General features: G+C 41.7%; 1 protein-coding gene across 1 annotated transcript in view; it reads right to left on the reverse strand.

Moving 5' to 3' along the window:
- The window catches only part of BRD9 (bromodomain containing 9), a 257139-nt gene that overhangs the window by 152384 nt on the left and 82350 nt on the right, over positions 1-22405 (reverse strand). The window contains exon 6 of the mRNA XM_068236483.1: positions 18280-18375. Coding sequence (XP_068092584.1) covers positions 18280-18375 — 96 coding nt within the window. The remainder of the gene's footprint in view (positions 1-18279; positions 18376-22405) is intronic.

The raw sequence follows: 22405 nt of genomic DNA on the forward strand, positions 1-22405 counted from the left end.
GGCGTACACAGACTCCTGGAATAATGGTTCCAGGCGCTGCAGTTCCCTTCTATACTCTCTCTGCACTACCGCCGTCGGTAGTGCAGAGTATAGATAGAACGGCAGCGCTTGGATCCATTATTAGGCGAGTCTGTGCCTGCTGCATTTATCCTCCCTGCTGTGCTCATAATTAGTGCAGGGGGGGAGAGGGGGTAGAATCTACTGGGAGGAAGCAAGATGGCCCCTGCCCTCAAGAGAATGCACCTTTATTTACAATATAAAATTAAATGGAAGGAAAACTAGGACACTACAATATACCTGTTATGTAAGTAGAGCAAGTATTTATCTACTTACATGCGTTTTGTGTTTTTTTTTTGGGGGGGGGGGGGGGGGGCATGTTATTGCTAATAGTTTCTCTTAATATGTTAATTTGACTAAAAGTCTTAGACATGTACATGGTCTGGCAGACAAACTTTTTGTTCTCTTTTCTTTTTCTTTCTCTTTCCTACCTGTGTATGATTTTCTATTTCTCCATCTTTATTTTCTCCCCCCCCCCCTTTCTCCCATCTTCTCTTTTCCTATCCATTTGCCCATACCGTTGGGGTCTGAGGCACCCCTTCCAATACTGGGTCCCTAATCACTCCTTCCTTTAGGCTCCATTCACACTATAGCATTTTGCCGGCGATAGCAAAACGCTCAAGCACTAGCGCTTTTGAAAGCGCTAATGCTATAATACCCTATGGGCCCGTTCTTACTTGGGTGTTAATCGCCGGCGCTGGCTTTTTCAGGCGATTTCCCGGTAAACGCGTTTCAGTGTTATAGAAGTGCTAAATGCGATCGCAGGGAAAAATCGCTGCACAGTCCAGTGATTTTTCCGTGTTAAATCGCGGAAAAATCAATCCTGCAAAACGTTTTGCACTTTCAAGTGTGAATGGGGCCTTATGTGTTTTCTCGATTTCTATTTTGAGCTATTACCTGTATTTGGTTTAATAAGCTTCTCCTGGGACCATGATATTGTATTTATTGCACCACTTATAGGTCCTTGAATATTTGCTACTCCATTTGCTACATGTCTGATTTATGACTTACTGGGTCTGATGCCACCGGCTTGGCCTTCCCACTTATAACTGTCAGTATGGTCTCCATCTGCATTTTATATATCCATTTTTCCTTTTTATGACTTTTTTTGGTTACTACACTACTATATGTTTTAGACATGTACGTGTTCCTTCTGCCAGATTTTCTGCTTTCTCTCCTTTTTTCTTTCTCTTTCTTCCCTGTGTATGTTTCTCTATCTCTCAGTGTCCCTTTTCTCTCTCTTCCTCCCCCACAACCTCCCCCCCCCCCCCCCGCCCATCCCTTTCACTATCTATTTCCCCATACTGTTGGGGTCTGAGGAACCCTTCTGTCCTTATGCCTCCTTCCTCTGTGTATTTCCTCTATTTCTATCTTGGGCTAGTACCCCACTTTTTGGTTTATTAGGTTTCTCTCGGGACCATGATATCGTAATTATTGCACCGTTTACAGGTCCTCAAATATTTGCTACTCCATTTGCACTTTTTGTTTATGCTAGATAATTATCAAGTTATATTTCCGTTAAAATTTAAAGGGACTCCGAGCAGTGCAGAAACTATGGAAAGATGCATATCATTTTAAAGCTCTCTTTCTCCTCTTTCCAAAGATATATAAACCGCGGCCCTACGCCTTCTAGTTTTCGCTATTTTTGCGATTGAAATTGCCGCGGCCCGCGATTTCAATCGCGAAAATAAAGAAAAGTAAAAGGCGTAGGACAACGATTTAGGTGTCGCCAGAAAGAGGAGAAAGAGAGCTTTAAAATGATATCCATCTTTCCATAGTTACATTGTATTACACAGGCCGACTTTTCTGCTGAATAGAGCTGCTGACACTGGGGAAAGTGTCGTCCTGTGTAATACAAGTAACTATGGAAAGATGGATATCATTTTAAAGCGCTCTTTCTCCTGTTTCTGGTGACACCTAAATCGTCGCTCTACGCCTTTTAGTTTTCTTTATTTTCGCGATTGAAATCGCGGCCGCTGCAATTTCAATCGCGAAAATAGTGAAAACTAAAAGGCGTAGGGCGGCGGTTTATATATCATTGGAAAGAGGAGAAAGAGAGCTTTAAAATGATATGCATATTTCCATAGTTTCTGCACTGCTCGGAGTCCCTTTAACTTTCAATCATAATATGATTATTATTGGTTTGTACCTTTGTTACTCAAGTCTGTGCCCTACATCCTAATTTATAGGATGTCCTGGGCAGGTTCTGTCCTTCACGGACCTCCCTCCGTTCTATTAAGACTCCCCCCCTCTCTGTGTTTGAAAGCAATATTCCACCGAGAGTTCCTGGGCAGGTTAAAGGTGGTACTAAAAGGTTCAGAAAGCCCAGAGGTTGTAATGTCTGTTTAACCCTTTAAAGGTTTTCGCTGGTCCTTTAGCAAGCGTTTCTTGTTTATGGTTTAGTCTAGGGTCTATTTTGGTGTTCCTCATTGCATTATTCTTGCTTGATATTTCCGCCTTGCTATTTCAATGAATTATGTATTTAAGATTATAATTCACAATGTGCAAGGGCTTAATGAACCTGTTAAGCTGAAAAAATCCTTTCACCAGTATAAACAGCTAAAGGCATCCCTACTTTTCCTACAAGAAACTCATTTTATGCATAATAAGGCCCATTCTTATTTTGATAGAAGCTACCAAAGGGTTTTTCAGTCTAATTTTAATAAGAAAGCTAAAGAGTGTTTTCATAATTCTGTCTCCTTCTCGTTACCTGACTCCTTTAACCACTTTTTCCACCAATACAATACATCTACAACCTCTGTGGCTTCAAAGCCACAAGGATGTAGATATAGGATTCCCCCCTGTATCCCAGCTGTGCCCGTGCGCCCCCGGGCACTTTCAGCTGCATTCCTAATTGGTGAAAAAGAACATCTTCCTTTTAAGCCAATTAGAGACACCCCCCCAAGCAGTTGAACGATCACTGCAGTACCCAACTGCAGTGATCTTTCATCTCTCCCCCTTGGTGGCCAGATCGGTATAAAAAATGATCAGCAAGCAGCCTCACTCACCTTATCTTGTTCCAGCGATCAGCCTGCAGCCCGAGCCTCCGATCCCTGCTCTGCACTCAGCCGCGTAATGCTGAATATCCGGGTCCCGGCTTGATGACACACCTGGTAGGGTGTGTATGAAATGTGCAGCTGGGGGGGGGGGGGGGGGAAATAAAATAAAGGGGCCACATATATCCATTTTGAGTGTAGATTTTTATACTGGGGGTAAATCTGGCTATAATAGGGGGGGGGGGGGGGGCTAATCCTGGGTGCACACGCTAATCCTGAGGGCACATCTGGCTATTATGGGGGACCACTATCCCTGGGGGACACATTTTATTTGGCTATAATGAGGGGCAGTAATACTGGGGATGTATCTGTCTATCTATACTGGGAGCTGCCAAATACAATGGACACATCGGGCTATACTGTGAATGACTGATATTGGGGACACATCTGGCTATATGGGGCGGGCGGGGGGGGGGGGGGGGGCTGATGCTCGAGACACATCTTGCTATCTATACTGGGGGACATAATACTGGTGACATGTTTTTATCTACTGTGGCACTATTTTTAAACTGGAATTGATAAAAACTGAGAAATAGTGCATTAAAAAACAACAACGAGACAGAGGGAGCTTAGGGAGTTAAATAAGTGGCTGAGAAATTGGTGTAGGAAGGAAGGGTTTGGGTTCCTGGAGAACTGGGCAGACTTTGCAGTCGGCTACAGGTTCTACAGCAGGGATGGGCTGCACCTTAATGGGGAGGGTGCAGCTGCATCGGGGGAGAAGATGGCTAAACGGTTGGAGGAGATTTTAAACTAGGATCTGGGGGGAGGCGGGAGGATAAAGTCTCAATACATAGACAAGATGAGGTAAAAAGACAGTGGGAACCTATCATTATGGAGGGTGGAGAGGGGGGTGGGGACAGTGTAAAGATTAAGGAGGTTGGTAAAAATTCAAGTAGCCCATTTCATGTAAACAAAATTGGTAAATGTGGTGGTAAAAATATAAAGTGCATGGTAACCAATGCTCGGAGCCTTGCAAATAAAATAGACGAACTAGAGTTCATTCTGAATGACAAAGGCTATGACATTGTGGGAATAACCGAGACATGGATGGATGAAAGCCATGACTGGATAGCTAATTTAAAAGGATACAAGGTGTTTAGGAGGGATAGAACAGGGAAAAAAGGTGGAGGGGTTTGTCTCTTTGTTAAGAATTCTCTTACAGCTGTCCTCAACGATGAGATGGAGGAAGATTGCGAAGATGTGGAGTCCGTTTGGGTAAATATTCATGGTGGAAATAAAAGTTGCCAATTGCTTATTGGGGTATGCTACAGGCCACCTCTTATTAATGAAGCTGCAGAACTGCGATTACTACAGCAGATTGAAAAAGCTGCAGGTAAAAATGAGGTCATAATTATGGGCGACTTCAACTTTCCAGACATTGACTGGAGTATTGAGGCTACCCATTCTGGTAAAAGCAGCAGATTTCTGGCAGCACTACAGGACAATTACTTGACTCAAATGGTAACTGAACCAACTAGGGGGAATGCGTTACTGGATCTGATCATTTCTAATAGACCAGATAATGTATCAAATGTGCAGGTTCAAGAACATTTGGGAAATAGTGATCACAACATGATAACGTTTGAGCTGGTGACTGATAGGCCACGGGGCAGCGGGACCACTAAAACTATGAACTTTAGAAAAGCAAAGTTCACTCAAATTAGGCAGGCACTAAGTTTGGTGAACTGGGATAATGTACTACAAGGGGAAGACACTGAAGGGAAATGGCAAGCTTTTAAACTTATACTCAATCAATACTGTAGTATGTATATCCCATATGGAAACAAAATGTCTAGGAATAAAAAAAGGCCTCTATGGATGAATAGAAAGGTTAAAGATAAAATGAAGAGGAAAAAGAATGCCTATAAGGTCTTAAAACAGGAGGGGACAGAGGCTGCACTAAGCAATTATAAGGAGTGCAATAAAAATTGTAAAAAAGAAATTAGGCAGGCAAAGATTGAAGCTGAAAAACAAATCGCTAAGGATATCAAATCTAACCCAAAGAAGTTTTACAAGTACATTAACTCTAAAAAAAGAAAGGTTGACTGTATAGGACTCCTAAAGGATGAGGATGGGAACTCAATGGTGGATGACCAAGGTAAGGCAGAGTTATTAAATGCTTTCTTTGCTTCTGTCTTCACAAAAGAAACAGTACTGTTGCAAACTACAGAGGCGGAAGAGTCTCAATCTTCTAACTGTAATATTAAATACTTAACGCAGGAAGAAGTGAAGGCAAGACTAAATAAATTAAAAATAGACAAGGCACCTGGCCCGGATGGCATGCATCCTCGGGTCCTAAGGGAATTACCGTATATACTCGCAAGCAAGCCGACCCGCATGTAAGCCGACCCCCCCACTTTTACCCCAAAAAACAGGAAAAAATGATTGACCCTCATGTAAGCCGGGGGTAGGAAACGCTGGTCGCGTGATCCCCCCAGTATAGCTAGTATAGTGCCCAGTATAGGTAGGTAGTGCTCAGTATAGCTAGTAAAATGCCCCAGTATAGCTAGTATAGTGCTCAGTATAGCTAGTATAGTGCTCAGTATAGCCAGTATAGTGCTCAGTATAGCCAATATAGTGCCCAGTATAGCCAATATAGTGCCCAGTATAGCCAGTATAGTGCCCAGTATAGCCAATATAGTGCCCAGTATAGCCAATATAGTGCCCAGTATAGCCAATATAGTGCCCAGTATAGCCAGTATAGTGCCCAGTATAGCCAGTATAGTGCTCAGTATAGCCAGTATAGTGCTCAGTATAGTGCTCAGTATAGTGCTCAGTATAGCCAGTATAGTGCTCAGTATAGCCAGTATAGTGCTCAGTATAGCTAGTATAGTGCTCAGTATAGCTAGTGAAGTGCCCCAGTTTAGCTAGTATAGTGCTCAGTATAGCTAGTATAGTGCCCCATTATAGCTAGTATAGTGCCCCATTATAGCTAGTATAGTGCCCCATTATAGCTAGTATAGTGCCCCATTATAGCTAGTATAGTGCCCCATAATAGCTTGTATAGTGCCCCAGTATAGCTTGTATAGTGCCCCAGTACAGCTAGTACAGTGCCCCATTATAGCTAGTATAGTGCCCCATTATAGCTAGCATAGTGCCCAATATAGCTAGCATAGTGCCCCAGGGTGGGTGGGTGTATAGGTGCTGTCCCTCCCCGCTCCCCCCGCGGCAGCCGCTGCTATTACCTTAGGCGGCGCCGCTTCCTCTATTCCCGTCCTCCTCCGGTAACTTATTCACAATTTCACAGCAGCGCGCCTCCGCTGCTGTGATGACGAGGAAACCATTAGAGAGCGGCTTCCTGTAGCGGCGATGCCGTTACTATGGGAACCGCTCTCTATGGTTTCCTGCATCATCACAGCAGCGAGAGGCGCGCTGCTGTGAAATTGTGAATGAGTTACCGGAGGAGGACGGGGACAGAGGAAGCGGCGCCGCCTAAGGTAATAGCAGCGGCTGCCGCGGGGGGAGCGGGGAGGGACAGCACCTATACAACCACCCACCCACCCATGACTCGCAAGCAAGCCGACCCCCCAACTTTTGGCCCACTTTTGGGGGGTCAAAAATTCGGCTTGCTTGCGAGTATATACGGTAAGTTCAGTTATAGATAAACCCCTTTATCTTATATTTTGTGACTTTCTTGCAACTGGCAGAGTCCCAGTGGATTGGCGTACAGCCCACGTTTTCCCATTATTTAAGAAGGGCAAAAAATCTGATCCAGGAAATTATAGACCTGTAAGTTTAACATCAGTTGTATGCAAACTATTTGAGGGGTTACTAAGAGATACTATACATGACTTCATAGTAGAAAATAATCTTATTTCTCAGCATCAACATGGGTTTACTAAAGACAGGTCCTGTTTGACTAACATGCTCAGCTTTTATGAGGTAGTGAATGCTAATATGGATATTGGGAATGCTGTAGATGTGATATACTTGGACTTTGCAAAGGCCTTCGACACTGTTCCCCACAAAAGTCTGGTGCAAAAGTTGAGAATGCAAGGACTGGGGAAGAGTCTGTGTTCATGGATAGGGAACTGGCTAATGGACAGAAAACAAAGAGTTGTGGTCAATGGATCATACTCAAAATGGGAGACTGTTAGCAGTGGGGTCCCACAGGGGTCTGTTCTGGGTCCAGTGCTCTTCAATTTATTTATTAATGACCTAGTAGATGCAGTAGTGAGCAATGTTGCTATTTTTGCAGATGATACAAAATTGTGCAGAATCATTAACTCTCAGGAAGATAGTGTCATATTGCAACAGGATCTGGATAGGATGGCTATATGGGCACATACATGGCAGATGAAATTCAATGTTGACAAATGTAAGGTCATGCATTTTGGACGTACTAATGGTCTAGCACCATACAAAATAAATGGGATACAGTTGGGGACATCAAACTTGGAGAAGGACTCATTGACAACAAGTTAAATAATCGTACTCAATGCCAAGCAGCTGCAGCTAAAGCTAACAAAATTTTGGGATGCATTAAAAGGGAAATAAAAACTCGAGATGCTAGCATAATATTGCCCCTGTTTAACTCTCTAGTAAGGCCACATCTGGAATATGGAATTCAGTTCTGGGCACCACATTACAAAAAAGATATTGCAGTTTTAGAGCAGGTGCAGAGACGAGCAACAAAATTGATGCGTGGGATGGAAGGTCTCACTTATCGAGAAAGGTTAGATAAACTGGGTTTATTTAGTCTAGAGAAAAGACGCCTTAGAGGGGATCTAATTAACATGTATAAATACATCAGAGGGCAATATAATACCTTGGCGGATGAGCTTTTTGTCCCTAGGCCTTCTCAAAGGACTAGAGGACATGATCTGCGCATGGAGGAAAAATGTTTTAGCCATTTATTTAGGAAAGGGTTCTTTACAGTAAGAGTGATTAAGATGTGGAATGCATTGCCACAGGAAGTCGTTATGGCAAACTCTATACCTGCATTTAAAGGGGGCTTAGATGCTTTCCTTGCGTTGAAAGACATCCATGGCTACAATTACTAGGTAATGCCTAATGATGTTGATCCAGGGATTTTATCTGATTGCCATCTGGAGTCGGGAAGGAATTTTTCCCTTTAGGGGCTAATTGGACCATGCCTTGTAAGGGTTTTTTCGCCTTCCTCTGGATCAACAGGGATATGTGAGGGAGCAGGCTGGTGTTGTACTTTATACTGGTTGAACTCCATGGACGTATGTCTTTTTTCAACCAAAATAACTATGTAACTATGTAACGTTTGTTTTTTTTGGGGGGGGGGGGGGTGTTCTGGACAAAATACCCGCCAATAAAAGTCTAGTTTGTCCTGAAGGAAATTATACTTACAGTAGATCATTTAGGTGTAGTGAGTGGGGATAAAGTTATGGCTGGGGATAAAATTGTTCTGGTCCATAAGGGGAAAACAAGGTCTGGATGTGAAGTGCTTAAGGACCCTGAAGGAGGGATCTTATTATCGAAGGGCACACTGGAGGGTAAATTGGTCACTTTAAGTAATTGTTACACTCCCAATGCTTCTAAAACAGAGTTCCTTAAACAATTATCTCCCCTTATTGATAAGTACAGTTCCCCTCATATGATTATCGCAGGGGTTTCCAATGCGGTAGCAATGCGGGTCTGAATAGATCCACATTATCTTCCTTTGCACATAGCTTTCCCAGAGGCCTATCCATACTTCTTGCGAAGGCACAGGTATTAGATATTTGGAGGGCCCATAACCTAGGGTGTCGCCAATATACTTTTTTCCCACCCCCGACAATTTTACGCTAGATCAGATTATATCTTTCTGTCCGCAATGCTTGCCTCCAATTCCTCCCATCTCTGTTCTTAAAGCATATAGGTAGAAAAAAACAACATTTTGTAAAAAATAATACCTTTTAATGGCTAACTGATAGAGTTTAATTATGCAAGCTTTCTGGGATCTAGTCCCCTTCTTCAGGCATATTTCCAGATGTTAGCTGAAGTAAAACACTGATGCAGGTAAATCGTATAATGGTAATGTTCTTAAAGCAGAATTAGACGTTCTATACAAGACGCACTTCAAAGTCCTAGATAATAATACCCTGCACAAAACTTATTTAAAGCATATCGAATTAAACGCTATTCTAAACACCTCTCACTTAAAAGCTCTGAAATGCTCTAAAGGTAAATTCTTGTTACAAGGAAAAAATCCCTCTACCCAATTTGCATGTAAACTCACTGAATACTATAAACCTCCTCATTCTTACAAACTCCGCAGCTCTAGAGGTATGGTAGAGACTTTGCCCTCCAGATTGATCCAGATTTTTGAGGATTAATATAAAAACTTTTTGAGTCAGGCAGTTACTTCTGACACCATCGCATTAGAATCTTGGCTTGAAAGCTTACATCTCCCAACTTTTAATTCGGAGCACCACCAAGGAAGTTATTGCCACACTTAAAACTCATCCACAGCCCCTGGCCTTGAGGGCTATACTCCTCAGTATTACAAAAATTGCTGATATTCTATCTATTCCCCTGGCAGCTTTGTATAATTATGTATTAAAAGGTGGCCAGCTTTCCCCTGAGAGGCTGTCGGCTGCTCTTACTCTTCTTCCTAAACCTGCGGATAACTCTATCCCGGCTGGATTTCGTCCAATCTCTATTCTTAACAACGATATTAAGGTTTTCGCCAAGATTCTAGTATTGCGATTGGGGTCCATGGTAGGATCTATTGTGGGTAGAGACCAAACTGGGTTTATCCCTGGGTGACAGGGTTATGATGTTAGATTAGCTGTGAACATTTTACAGGATGCAGAATTGACAAACTCTAGGTTTTTAATGCTAGGTCTCGATATTAGCAAGGCTTTTGACTCTGTGGGATGGCAATATAGAACTTCTGCTTTGAAAGGTTTGGGCCTTTCTGGTGCCTTTATTTCTGTGGTACTTGCCTTATACAATAACCCCTCCTGTTTATCCGGATTCCTGGGGCTACGTCAGCTCCTATTGCGTTGCAACACGGTACTAGACAGGGTTCCCCTATTTTCTGCTTTAGCTTCAGAGCCCTTGGCGGTGGGAATTCGGCAACATCCTGATATTTCTGGGTATGGTGAGGGTAATCATAAGTTAGCCTTGTATGCAGACGATGCTCTCCTGTTTCTAACAAGGTTGGTCACCTCTCTTCCTAATTTATTTTCTTTGTTATCTCAATTTGCTTCCTTTTCAAGTCTTAGGGTTATTTCCTCCAAATCTATTGCTATGCCAGTCAATCTACTTCCCCATACGCTTAAAACTGTTGGAAGCAAATTTTGATTTTTCCTGGTTTAACTCTAAATTTAAATATCTTGGTGTTTGTCTTACTCCTCTCCACCGTGACCTGTATGAGGCCAACTTTCCTCCTATTTTCCGCTCCTTGTCCAATATGCTTAAAAGTTGGCTCTCTTACAAGGTTTCATGGTTGGGATGTTGTTTGGTGTGCAAAATGATATTGCTACCTAAACCTCTGTATTTATTTTGCATGCTCCCAATTACTTTATCGAAGCACGCCCTTGCTAGTATGCAAGCCTAGTTAAATAAATGTATTTGGGAAAATAAGACGGCTAGAGTAAGGGCCCAAATCCTTTACAAGCATCCGCTACAGGGCGGTATGGGTTTACCTAGTCTGTGGCACTATTACCTTGCAGCTAAATTGGGGCAGATTTTAGACTGGGGTCTTTAAACTTCCCATCCCTCATGGTATGCTTTTGAAGCAGAATCCATCCATCTTTTTTCATTTGCCTCTTTTGACAACCGTGGTGACCAATCGTGACATTTCCCCATTATCTCAACGAAATAGGATTGTGTCGTCTATGGCTAAATTGTGATTGAGTATAACTTCATGTTTTGATCTAGTTTCTTCCCATCTCCTAATTTGTCCTTTTTGGGTAATCCCAGGTTCTCTCCAGTGTTTGATAATCCACAGGATTTCTCTTGGTGGAGCGACCAAGGTCTAATTTCTGCTTTCAGATTTAACAGGGAGGTAAATTTATTTCTTTCCAACAATTCAGGTTTGGACGAGATGCTCCTCTTAGGGAGACGTACAATTGTTGTCAAGTTAGACACTTTTATTCCCAATTCTCATCACCACCACCTTTGGAGCTTAAAACTTTTTAGAGTATGTATGTTGATTTTACTAGACGTGGTGGCTCAATTTCTACTTTGTATGCTCTTTTACTCAATAAAAACACTGATGATAAATTGTCCTACATGACTGCCTGGGAGCTCGACATGGGACAGGTATTGTCCCGCCAAGACTGGTCTGCTTGTTGGGAGGCAATAGCCAAGGTGGTTAGGTCAAATATTTATAAGGAAATGGCGGTTAAATTGCTTTCCCGTTGGTATTAACCCCAGCTAAGCTTCATAGATTCTACTCCTCTGTATCTGCTAGCTGTTTCCGTACTTGTGGTGCGATAGGTTCTATTTTGTATATTTTCTGGGACTGCCCTATAGCCACTCAATTTTGGGCAGAATGGAAAATGATAGTTCAAGAGGTTCGGAAATTTCCTATGCCTTTGTCTGCCTCCCAGGCTCTCCTGTACTCTACAAATGATGCTGTCCCTGGTAAACACCAAACTTTGTATAGGTATATGCTGCTGGCCTCCCAGTGGTGCATAGCCTTTAAGTGGAGAACCCCAGACCTAGAAGCACTCTTGGTTAAACGACGACTTGAATCCCTGATGCTTATGGACAGGGTATTTTATCATAGTATAGAAAACCTTGATCGCTTCAACAACATTTTAGAGTTTTAGAGATCCTACAGAGAAACTAGAGTTTGACTTCTATTTTCTTAACGATTATTGATGTTGCATTATTTATAAATAAGCCCTTGGACGCCTCTTGTTATATTTGGATTTGCATGTCGCTACATTATTTATACTCTGTCCAGCATTGTTATTTATAGCCCTCTTTATAAGAATTGCAGTGAAGGTTCACCATTCTGTTTGTTTGTTATTAGACCCGTTTGAGTCTAGTTTGTTGGCTCAGATACGTGTATGACTCTATTCCTATGTCCATTTTGTATTTTATGTATACAGTTTATTAGATGCTGTTATTGTTAATTCCTGGAATACTGTATTTTTTGGACTAGAAGACACTTTTTCTCCCCAAAATTGGGGAAAAAAAAGTCACTACGTCTTATAGTCCAAATGCAGGGAGTTCCTGACTTGAACGCCTGCCAATACAAGCCTCCAAACCGCCACAATGTGGGAGACTCCCTGTATTGTGCCCATGCAGAGGAGGACACAGGGTGACAAACGGAGGACACAGGGGAACACAAAGTGGCATAGAGGAGGACACAAGGAGGATAGAGGAGGACACAAAGAGGATAGAGGCTGACACATGGGGGACACAGGGAGACAAAAGAGGTACAAGGGGGAATAATCCACAAGATGCCCCTTTAGAATGGATGCACCAGGTTTAGTATATATTTTTTTCCCTTGGTTTTTGTCCTCATAACCTAGGTGCATCTTATGGTCAGGAGCGTCTTACAGTCCAGAAAATACAGTATGTATCTTTTCTATCGCTATTTGAAGTGATTGATATTATTTTTGTATTCTGACACATCTTAATAAACTATACTATCTAATAAAAAAGAAAAAAAAAAAAAAATTCTGACATGCATAGTCACATAGTTATTAGGGTTGAAAAAAAGACATATGTCCATTGAGTTCAACCAGAGAACAAAATACAACACCAGCCTGCTCCCTCATATATCCCTGATGATCCAGAGGAAGGCGAAAAACCCTTACAAGGCATGGTCCAATTAGCCCCAAAAGGTAAAAAATTCCTTTCCGACTCCAGATGGCAATCACATAAAATCCCTGGATCAACATCACTGGGCATTACCTAGTAATTGTAGCCATGGATGTCTTTCAACACAAGGAAAGCATCGTCCCCTTTAAATGCAGGTATAGAATTTGCCATAACTACTTCCTGTGGCAATGCATTCCACATTTTAATCACTCTTACTGTAAAAAACCCTTTCCTAAATAAATGGCTAAAACATTTTTCCTTCATGCGCAGATCATGTCCTCTAGTCCTTTGAGAAGGCCTAGGGACAAAAAAAAGCTTATCCGCCAAGCTTTCATATTGCCCACTGATGTATTTATACATGTTAATTAGATCCCCTATAAAGCGTCTTTTTTTTTTTTTTTTTTTTTAAGATTAAATAAACCCAGTTTATCTAACCTTTCTTGGTAAGTGAGACCTTCCATCCCTCGTATCAATTTTGTTGCTCGTCTCTGCAACTGCTCTACAACTGCAATATCTTTCCTGTAATGTGGTGCCCAGAAGTAAATTCCATATTCCAGATTTGGCCTTACTAGAGAGTTAAAAAGGGGCAATATTATGCTAGCATCTCGAGTTTTTATTTCCATTTTAATGCATCCCAAAATTGTATTAGCTTTAGCTGCAGCTGCTTGGCATTGAATACGATAATTTAACTTGTTGTCGATGAGTACTCCTAAGTCCTTCTCCAAGTTTGATGTCCCCAACTGTATCCCATTTATTTTGTATGGTGCTAGACGATTGGTATGACCAAAATGCATGACACTACATTTTTGAACATTGAATTTCATCTGCCATTTATGTGCCCACATAGCCATCCTATCCAGATCCTGTTGCAATATGTCACTATCTTCCTGAGAGTTGATGATTCTGCACAATTTTGTATCATCTCAAAAATAGCAACATTGCTTTCTACTGCATCAAATAGGTCATTAATAAATAAATTGAAGAGCACTGGACCCTGTACAGACCCCTGCGGGACTCCACTGCTAACAGTCACCCATTTTGAGAAAGATCCATTGACCACAACTCTTTGTTTTCTGTCCATTAGCCAGTTCCCTATCCATGCAAACAGACTCTTCTCCCGTCCTTGCATCCTCAACTTTTGCACCAGACTTTTGTGGGGTATATAACATCTACAGCATTCCCAATATCCACATTAGCGTTCACTACCTCATAAAAGCTGAGCATGTTAATCAAACAGGACCTGTCTTTAGTAAACCCATGCTGATGCCGGGAAATAAGATTATTTTCTACTATGAAGTCATGTATAGTATCTCTTAGTAACCCCTCAAATAGTTTGCATACAACTGATGTTAAAGGGACTCCGAGCAGTGCAGTAACTATGGAAAGATACACACCATTTTGAAGCTCTTTCTCCTCTTTCCAATGATATATAAACTGCCACCCTACCCCTTTTAGTTTTCGTTATTTTTGCGATCGAAATCGCGGCCGCCATCTAGGATTCCTTATTCAGCATTGCATTATACAGAGCGACACTTTCCCCAGTGTCGGCAAATTCATTCAGTGCAATGCAAAGAAATACAAGGAACCCAGGGGATATAATTACAAACATCATGCCAGTAGGTGTGAGGATATAATTAATTAGTTGTGGGTATGCTTAAAGGACTTACGAGGCCAAATTAGTCAAAAAAGTTAATTACCTGTATAATCTTTTACTGCACGGAGGACGCCGTCTACGCCCTCCGTGCCGATCCGCCGGGTCCCCTCACTCATTAGCCCCCCAGGCTGGCTCCCGACCTCACGGCCCCGGTCGGGCTCCCCTGCCTCTCCCAAAATGGCAGCTTCCTCTGGCTGCGGCTGCGCAGTCCGCATAGCCGCGAGTGCGGCTGCGCAACTCTAGGGCCAACCTCCCCGATCCACGATACGTAGCGTGGATCACGGGGTTGGCCCTAGAGCTGCGCAGCCGCACTCGCGGCTATGCGGACTGCGCAGGTAATTCACTTTTTTGACCAATTTGGCCTCGTAAGTCCTTAAAGGCATACCCACAGGCACTGCTCGGAGTCCCTTTAAGCTTACAGGTCTATAATTTCCTGGATCTGATCTTTTGCCCTTTTTAAATAATGGGAAAACGTGACTGTACGGCAAACCACTGGGACTCACAAAAGATAAAGGGGTTTATCTATAACGGAACTTAATTCCCTTAGGACCCGAGGATGCATGCCATCCGGGGCCAGGTGCCTTGTCTATTTTTTATTTATTTAGTCTTGCCTTCACTTCTTCCTGCGTTAAGTATTTCATATTACAATTAGAAGATTGAGACTCTTCTGCATCTGTAATTTGCAACAGTGCTGTTTCCTTTGTGAAGACAGAAGCAAAGAAAGCATTTACTAACTCTGCCTTACCTTGGTCATCCACCATTGAGTTCCCACCCTCATCCTTTAGGAGTCCAATACAGTCAACCTTTCTTTTTTTAGAGTTGATGTACTTGTAAAACTTCTTTGTGTTAGATTTGATATCCCTAGCGATTTGATTTTCAGCTTCAATCTTTGCCAGCCTAATTTCTTTTTTACAACTTTTGTTGCACTCCTTATAATTGCTTAAAGAGACTCCGTAACAAAAATTGCATCCTGTTTTTTTATCATCCTACAAGTTCCAACAGCTATTCTAATGTGTTCTGGCTTACTGCAACACTTTCTGCTATCACAGTCTCTGTAATAAATCAATGTATCTTTCCCTTGTCAGACTTGTCAGCCTGTGTCTGGAAGGCTGCCAAGTTCTTCAGTGTTGTGGTTCTGCTATGAACTCCCCCTTTCAGGCCCCTCCCTGCACACTGCCTGTGTGATATTTAGATTAGTGCAGCTTCTCTCTGCTCTCTTATCTTTTACAAGCTGGATAAATCGTCCTCTGAGCTGGCTGGGCTTTCACATACTGAGGAAATTCAGACAAGGGCAAAGCTGTTTGCAAGAAGAAAAGAGCAGCCTGAAACTTCAGTGCATGACAGATGCAGGGGGAAAGAAACACACAAATGATCTCTTGAGATTCAAAAGGAAGGGTGTATACAGCCTGCTTGTGTATGGATGTATTTTGTATGTGTGGACATACTGTACATCAACCTACTTCCTGTTTTGGTGGCCATTTTGTTTGTTTATAAACAAACTTTTTAAAACTGTTTTTAACCACTTTTAATGCGGCGGGGAGCGGCGAAATTGTGACAGAGGGTAATAGGAGATGTCCCCTAACGCACTGGTATGTTTACTTTTGTGCGATTTTAACAATACAGATTCTCTTTAATGCAGCATCGGTCCCTTCCCTTATAGGCATTCTTTTTCCCCTTCATTTTATCTCCAACCTTTCTATTCATCCATAGAGGCCTTTTTTTATTCCTAGTCGTTTTTTTTGTTTCCATATGGGATATACCTACTACAATATTGATTGAGAATAAGTTTAAAAGCTTGCCATTTCCCTTCAGTGTTCTCCCCTTGTAGTACATTATCCCAGTTCACCAAACTTAGTGCCTGCCTGAGTTGATTGAACTTTGCTTTTCTAAAATTCATAGTTTTAGTGATCCCGCTGCCCTGCGGCCTTTCGGTCACCAGATCAAATGTTATCATGTTGTGATCACTATTTCCCAAATGTTCTTGAACCTGCACATTTGATACATTATCTGGTCTATTTGAAATTATCAAATCCAGTAACACATTCCCCCTAGTTGGTTCCGTTACCATTTGAGTCAGGTAACTGTCCTTTAGTGATGCCAGAAATCTGCTGCTTTTACCAGAATGGGGAGCCTCAATACTCCAGTCAATGTCTGGAAAGTTGAAGTCACCCATAACTATGATCTCATTTTTACTTGCAGCTTTTTCAATCTGCTGTGTAGTCATTGCAGTTCAGCAGCTTCATGAATATGTGGTGGCCTGTAGCATACCCCAATGAGCAATTGGCAACCTTTATTTCCACCATTAATATTTACCCAAACGGACTCCACAGCTTCGCAATCTTCATCCATTTCATCGTTTAGGACAGCTGTAAAAGAGTTCTTAACAAAGAGACAAACCCCTCCACCTTTTTCCCCTGTTCTATCCTTCCTAAACACATTGCATCCCTCTAAATTCGCTATCCAGTCATGGCTTTCATCCATCCATGTCTCGGTTATTCCCACAATGTCATAGCCTTTGTCAATTAGAATGAACTCTAGTTCGTCCATTTTATTTGCAAGGCTCCTAGCATTGGTTACCATGCACTTTATATTTTTGCCACCACATTTTCCAATTTTGGTTACGTGAAATGGACTACCTGAAGTTTTACAAACCTCCTTACTCTTTACACTGTCCCCACCCTCCTCTCCACCCCCCATAATGTTAGGCTCCCACTGTCTTTTTACCTTATCTTGTCTACATATTGAGACTTTACCCTCCCGCCTCCCCCCAGATCCTAGTTTAAAATCTCCTCCAACCGTTTAGCCATCTTCTCCCCCAATGCAGCTGCACCCTCCCCATTAAGGTGCAGCCCATCCCTGCTGTAGAACCTGTAGCCGACTGCAAAGTCTGCCCAGTTCTCCAGGAACCCAAACCCCTCCCTTCCTACACCAATTTCTCAGCCACTTATTTAACTCCCTAAGCTCCCTCTGTCTCTCAGATGTAGCACGTGGCACTGGCACCGATATAACATTATACATAGCTGTAGCAGACTAATTACTCAGTTATGTACTGCTACTGTACATCCTTGCTAGAGTTTTATAGTTTATATTTTTTTCTTGTCCTCTGGCCGCTCTCAGTATTTTAAGATCTATCATTTTTTACGTCTGTATTACATTCAGGTTACAGATACTTTATGTGTGTATATTTAGATATATGTTAGCATAATTTTATTTATCCATATAAATAAAATTATGCTAACATATATCTATTTATACACATAATTATTCATGAACTAGTTGTTCCAATGTTTTATTATTTGTATTTTTTCTGCTCACATTGAGATATTTATATATATATATATATATATATATATATATATATATATATATATATATATATATATATATATATATATATATATATATATATATATATAGTGTCAGTATACATTTTAATCCGAGTGCCATCTTCGGTTTCTTTTTAAGCACACTATATGACCTGAGGAGAGGAAGCGATTGTTGTCGCAACGCGTTGTCGAAGTGCTAAATAAAATAAGTGTTATTTTTAATTGTCACGAGTCTCCATATCAGGTAGGAATTTTTTCCCTCTTACCTGATTATAGAGTATATATTGTATATCAATTATATTATACATTATTATACATGATATTATACATATCATATGGGCGCCTCTTATCACTCTGTTGGATAACCATGCTTAAACTACTAGCTATTCATATCTTGTTACACAGGCTCTATATTCATAATTGAAAACCATATGCATTTACTTCTCACCTTTATGCCTGCGGTCATCTTTAAAACCCAGTGTTGTAAAGCTAGGTAACAGTTTGCTTGAGAGGGAACTTAGATCCACAGGATGAGTCTCTTCCTCTACAAAACAAAACAAAACAAAAAAACATATGTTAAAGTGGACCTTAACTCTTGTACAGGACAGAAGGAGAAGATTTAAGAAACTCCAGTTATCTATGCAAAAAAAGCCATTGAGCTCCACGACTTTCAAAATCGCAAAGAGCTCTGTCTTCTGAAGCTTATCATGTCAACGGTCAGTCACTGTGTTTTCTTTTTCTCTCCAGAGGACAGGTCAATAGTTCACAAGACTGCCCTGTAAAAACATTTAGAATGATGAGTAGTGTGTAAACTGCAAATATTAGAGAATGATGCAATGTTATAAAAAAAAAAAAACACTATATAACTGAAAATAAAAATATGAGAATATTTTCTTTGCTACTAATCTTCTAGTAATTATCGGTACTACACAACTAATTCATTATATCATATTTTATTTTATTTTTCCTTCAGTGTCTCTTTAAATAAGGAAAAAAGATCACTAGCTAAAGGCGCATGCACGGCGTGTGATGAGACAGTAACTCATCTCGTGAGCTCCGTTCCGGGGAGAATCCCAAAACAGATTACAGCTTGGTAAAAAGCACAAACAAGGGAGAATTCTTGGCGGTGAAGACCCCTGGACATCAAAGGATGCAACAGGGACACACTAAAGGGAAAGATCACGCAGTAAAAGCCTTGGACTTCTTCTTCCGACCGAGAGGAACTCAGGCACCCAAGATGGCGGCGAGTAAGCAGACGGAGAACAGGGGCAACCCTGAAGAAGAATCCGAAGACGGTCAGCAAACATCCTATTCCATGAAGGACATTTCAGACCTGATAGCGGACCTTAAAGCAACCTTTCAAAATGATAAGGTCAGGGGTCTCTACCATTAAGGTGCAATTAGATGATCTGGGGGCTAGGACACATGCGCTGGAAGAAAAAACTGATGAAATGGCGGACATACTAACAGAAATACAAAATAAGCAGGCTGAGCAAGACGAGAAGGGAGAGGCTATGGAAGATAAACTTGAAGACATGGACAATCGTGGAAGGAGGGACAACCTAAGGATTAGATCAGCACCGGAGTCAATCGATGTGAAAATCTTTGCTACAGCTTTATTTTCAGCTCTTCTACCGGATGCTACCAAGGAACTCCTCAGAATGGACAGGATCCACAGGGCTCTAAAGGTACCTCGAAACAGTGAAACTATGCTGGGAATAGTGTAAATCCTGTACTAAGATTTCAACTACAAATTCAAATATTCATGCTGAGTGAAGGGAAATGAAGGGGGGAGGAATCCGAAAATAAATAGGTCCTTTCTCTCCATAACTTCTACTAACCATATTTGATCCCAAATCACCGCCCACAAAAATCCATTGTTAATATCCAAAAGCTGGTACCCATGACTTTAAGTCTCACCCTCACTTCCTGAAACAGATTAGGGCTAGAGTGATTGACATAGATGTTTAGACAATCTTCTACTAAAGGATTGTTGAATTACTAATCACTTAGTGGGCTGCTGGAACTTAGGTCTGAATGTCTATTGACTATTTTTGTAAGTTGTTTTAGGCAATGTTCCTGGGTAAAATAGGATCTGTGATTGATGAGGTACTGCCGTTTTGCTAGGTAGTCCTGAGTTGACACCAACTTCCAATGGCTATAACGGCGAGGCAGAAGTCATCACTAATTAGGTAGGGATATATAGATGGGAAAGTTCAGGAGGGTGATCGGGGTGTTCGGCCAGCATGAGCCTAAAAGGTGACTTTCCTAATTATAAATTAGACTACGAGGAAATTCTAAGGGAGTTGTACATAAAAATGCCATCAAGGGGGGACTGTGGTCGAGAGACCCATAGGTTCTATATTTCAATGTCATTTTTCTCTACACCCACTCTGTATGTAACCTAAACCCATCCGATTAAATGTGTTTATGTTCATCAAATAAGTTGATTTTCCTTCAAATGTGTATCAGATCAATCTATTCTATCTATCTATTTCTATGATTGAAAGGAGCAGCTTGTACAGACGGGTCACAAGACAGTGACAGAATGCTTGGCTTGCAATTTAGTGAAACCAGACATCACAAGATGATGACAAAGGATGCACCCGTGGAATTATCACAAGACATTATTCAGCCGAAGAATGCTTATACCAGCAGATTTCACTAACCAATGGACAATCTAACATTAATCTAGCATGTTCAGCAATTATTCTTTTATATGTGCTATGTATATCTTTAATACAGCCCATTTTATACGTCATATTAACATGTGATTACATTACAACTCCTCTCCCCAAGCTCTCTAGGGGCAGAGAACTATACCATCAACGTTTGGTGTGAGACTCTCAATTATGCATGCATAATCTGTTTTGATTCCAGGTGAGACCCAAGGCCTGCCCTCTCAGTTCCCCTCAGGTTAACTTTAAATAATGTCATAGAAGAGAAAGAGACAGAAGCGCTGGCACTGCAGTCACGGTCTTCTATTTGAGGAGAAGGAGGGGGTGGCACAACTACAGGCAACCAGGTAAATATGTGAAAGAATCTTCAGCGTGCTCAGGCAAAGGAGTTAGATCTATAGGTGCAGGGGAGGAAGAGCCTTAACGGAGGCCGCAGCAGCCTCCGTAGAAGCGCGAAACGGCCGTAAGGCTCTTCATCCCCTGCACCCACCGATCCACTCACAGTCATCTCTGGTATGGCATGTAACTTTTTGATGTATGCACGCTTTCAGCAATGTTTTTTATGACAAGCCATTTTGAATAAAGTGAATGACAGCAGTGCCGGCGCTTTTCTCCTTCCTCCTGCATATAAATCTAACTTTTAATAGTGAAGCGTTCCTAAAAACCAGCTTCTAAGAAAAAAAAAAGTGCCACTATGTCAGACAGAAATTGAAAAGATTAATTTAAGTTTTGAAAGACATGTAGGGAGTAGGGGTGTTGAGAACATCAAATTTTGGGTGCGTGAACGTCGAACTTCGAGTTTGCGCAAACCTGGCGAACCGCCATAGACTTCAATGGGCAGGCAAATTTTAAAATCTACAAAGAGTCTAACATTTGGACTGTGGCATGCCGGAGCGGGATCCATGCCAAAAGTCCAACCAAAAATTACGGAGTTGACGCAGAGTCGGGTTTTAATTGGTAAAGGGCAGAAATCACAGTACATTCCTCTACTGGTGGAATAAAGGGCTGCATTTAAATGTCCAGAGTGGTAAGGGTTATGCCTGCTTCACACAAAGACCAAGCACAGCGTTTACCGAGATTGAGCGCTAACAGGTCTGTAAGGCCCTTCAATGATATTTTTTGAAAAAAACGTTACGTCAACAGGTGGCAGCAGGCATGTATGCCATTCATGGTGGGGGTGGTGGTGGGGTCACCAACTCCAATGCAGAGCCACGCAGTGGAGGCTTGTCAGTCACAGGCTAGCAAAAGCATGCAGGCTACCTGATGCCCCATAATGGTGTCCTTGGAGAAGATCTAGTGCCTATGTAACTGCCACTCTTACAAGAATGAGAAGTGGGAGGTGGTGGTATGTGTGAACTGCCACCCTTGCATTTTGTTTAGCCTATTTGTCAAAGTTATGTATGAAAAATTAAACAATACAAAGTTAAAAAAAAATAAAACATCAATCTTATGTTTAAAAATGTTCAATGATATTTTTGAAAAAAATGTTACGTCAGCAGGTGGCAAGCTGGCAGAAGGACTGTCTGCCATTTGTAGTGGTGTCACCAACTTTAATGCAGAGCCATGCAGTGGAGGCTTGCCAGCGGTCAGCAGGTTTACCCATTGTGCGGTATAGGTAATATAACTGCCCTGACCATGCTTTGCAGACCAGGTATCAGTGGTTAGATGGACCCTTGCCCTAACACTGTGTGCCACACATGATGGTGCAGGTTTACACATACAAATTTATTTGGAGAAAAAAAAATGTTAATGGTATGTAGCAAGAAATGTAATTGTTATTTAGAAAAAAATGTTATTAGTGCACTGGAATGTGGAATAGGCCTTGGGGAGCTAAAGGCGATATACCTGCCCTGACCGTGCTGCTTTTAAATGCCCAGTGGTAAGGGTTATGCCCAC

Source organism: Hyperolius riggenbachi, chromosome 5 (genome assembly GCF_040937935.1).
Source record: "Hyperolius riggenbachi isolate aHypRig1 chromosome 5, aHypRig1.pri, whole genome shotgun sequence".
Classification (NCBI taxonomy): domain Eukaryota; kingdom Metazoa; phylum Chordata; class Amphibia; order Anura; family Hyperoliidae; genus Hyperolius; species Hyperolius riggenbachi.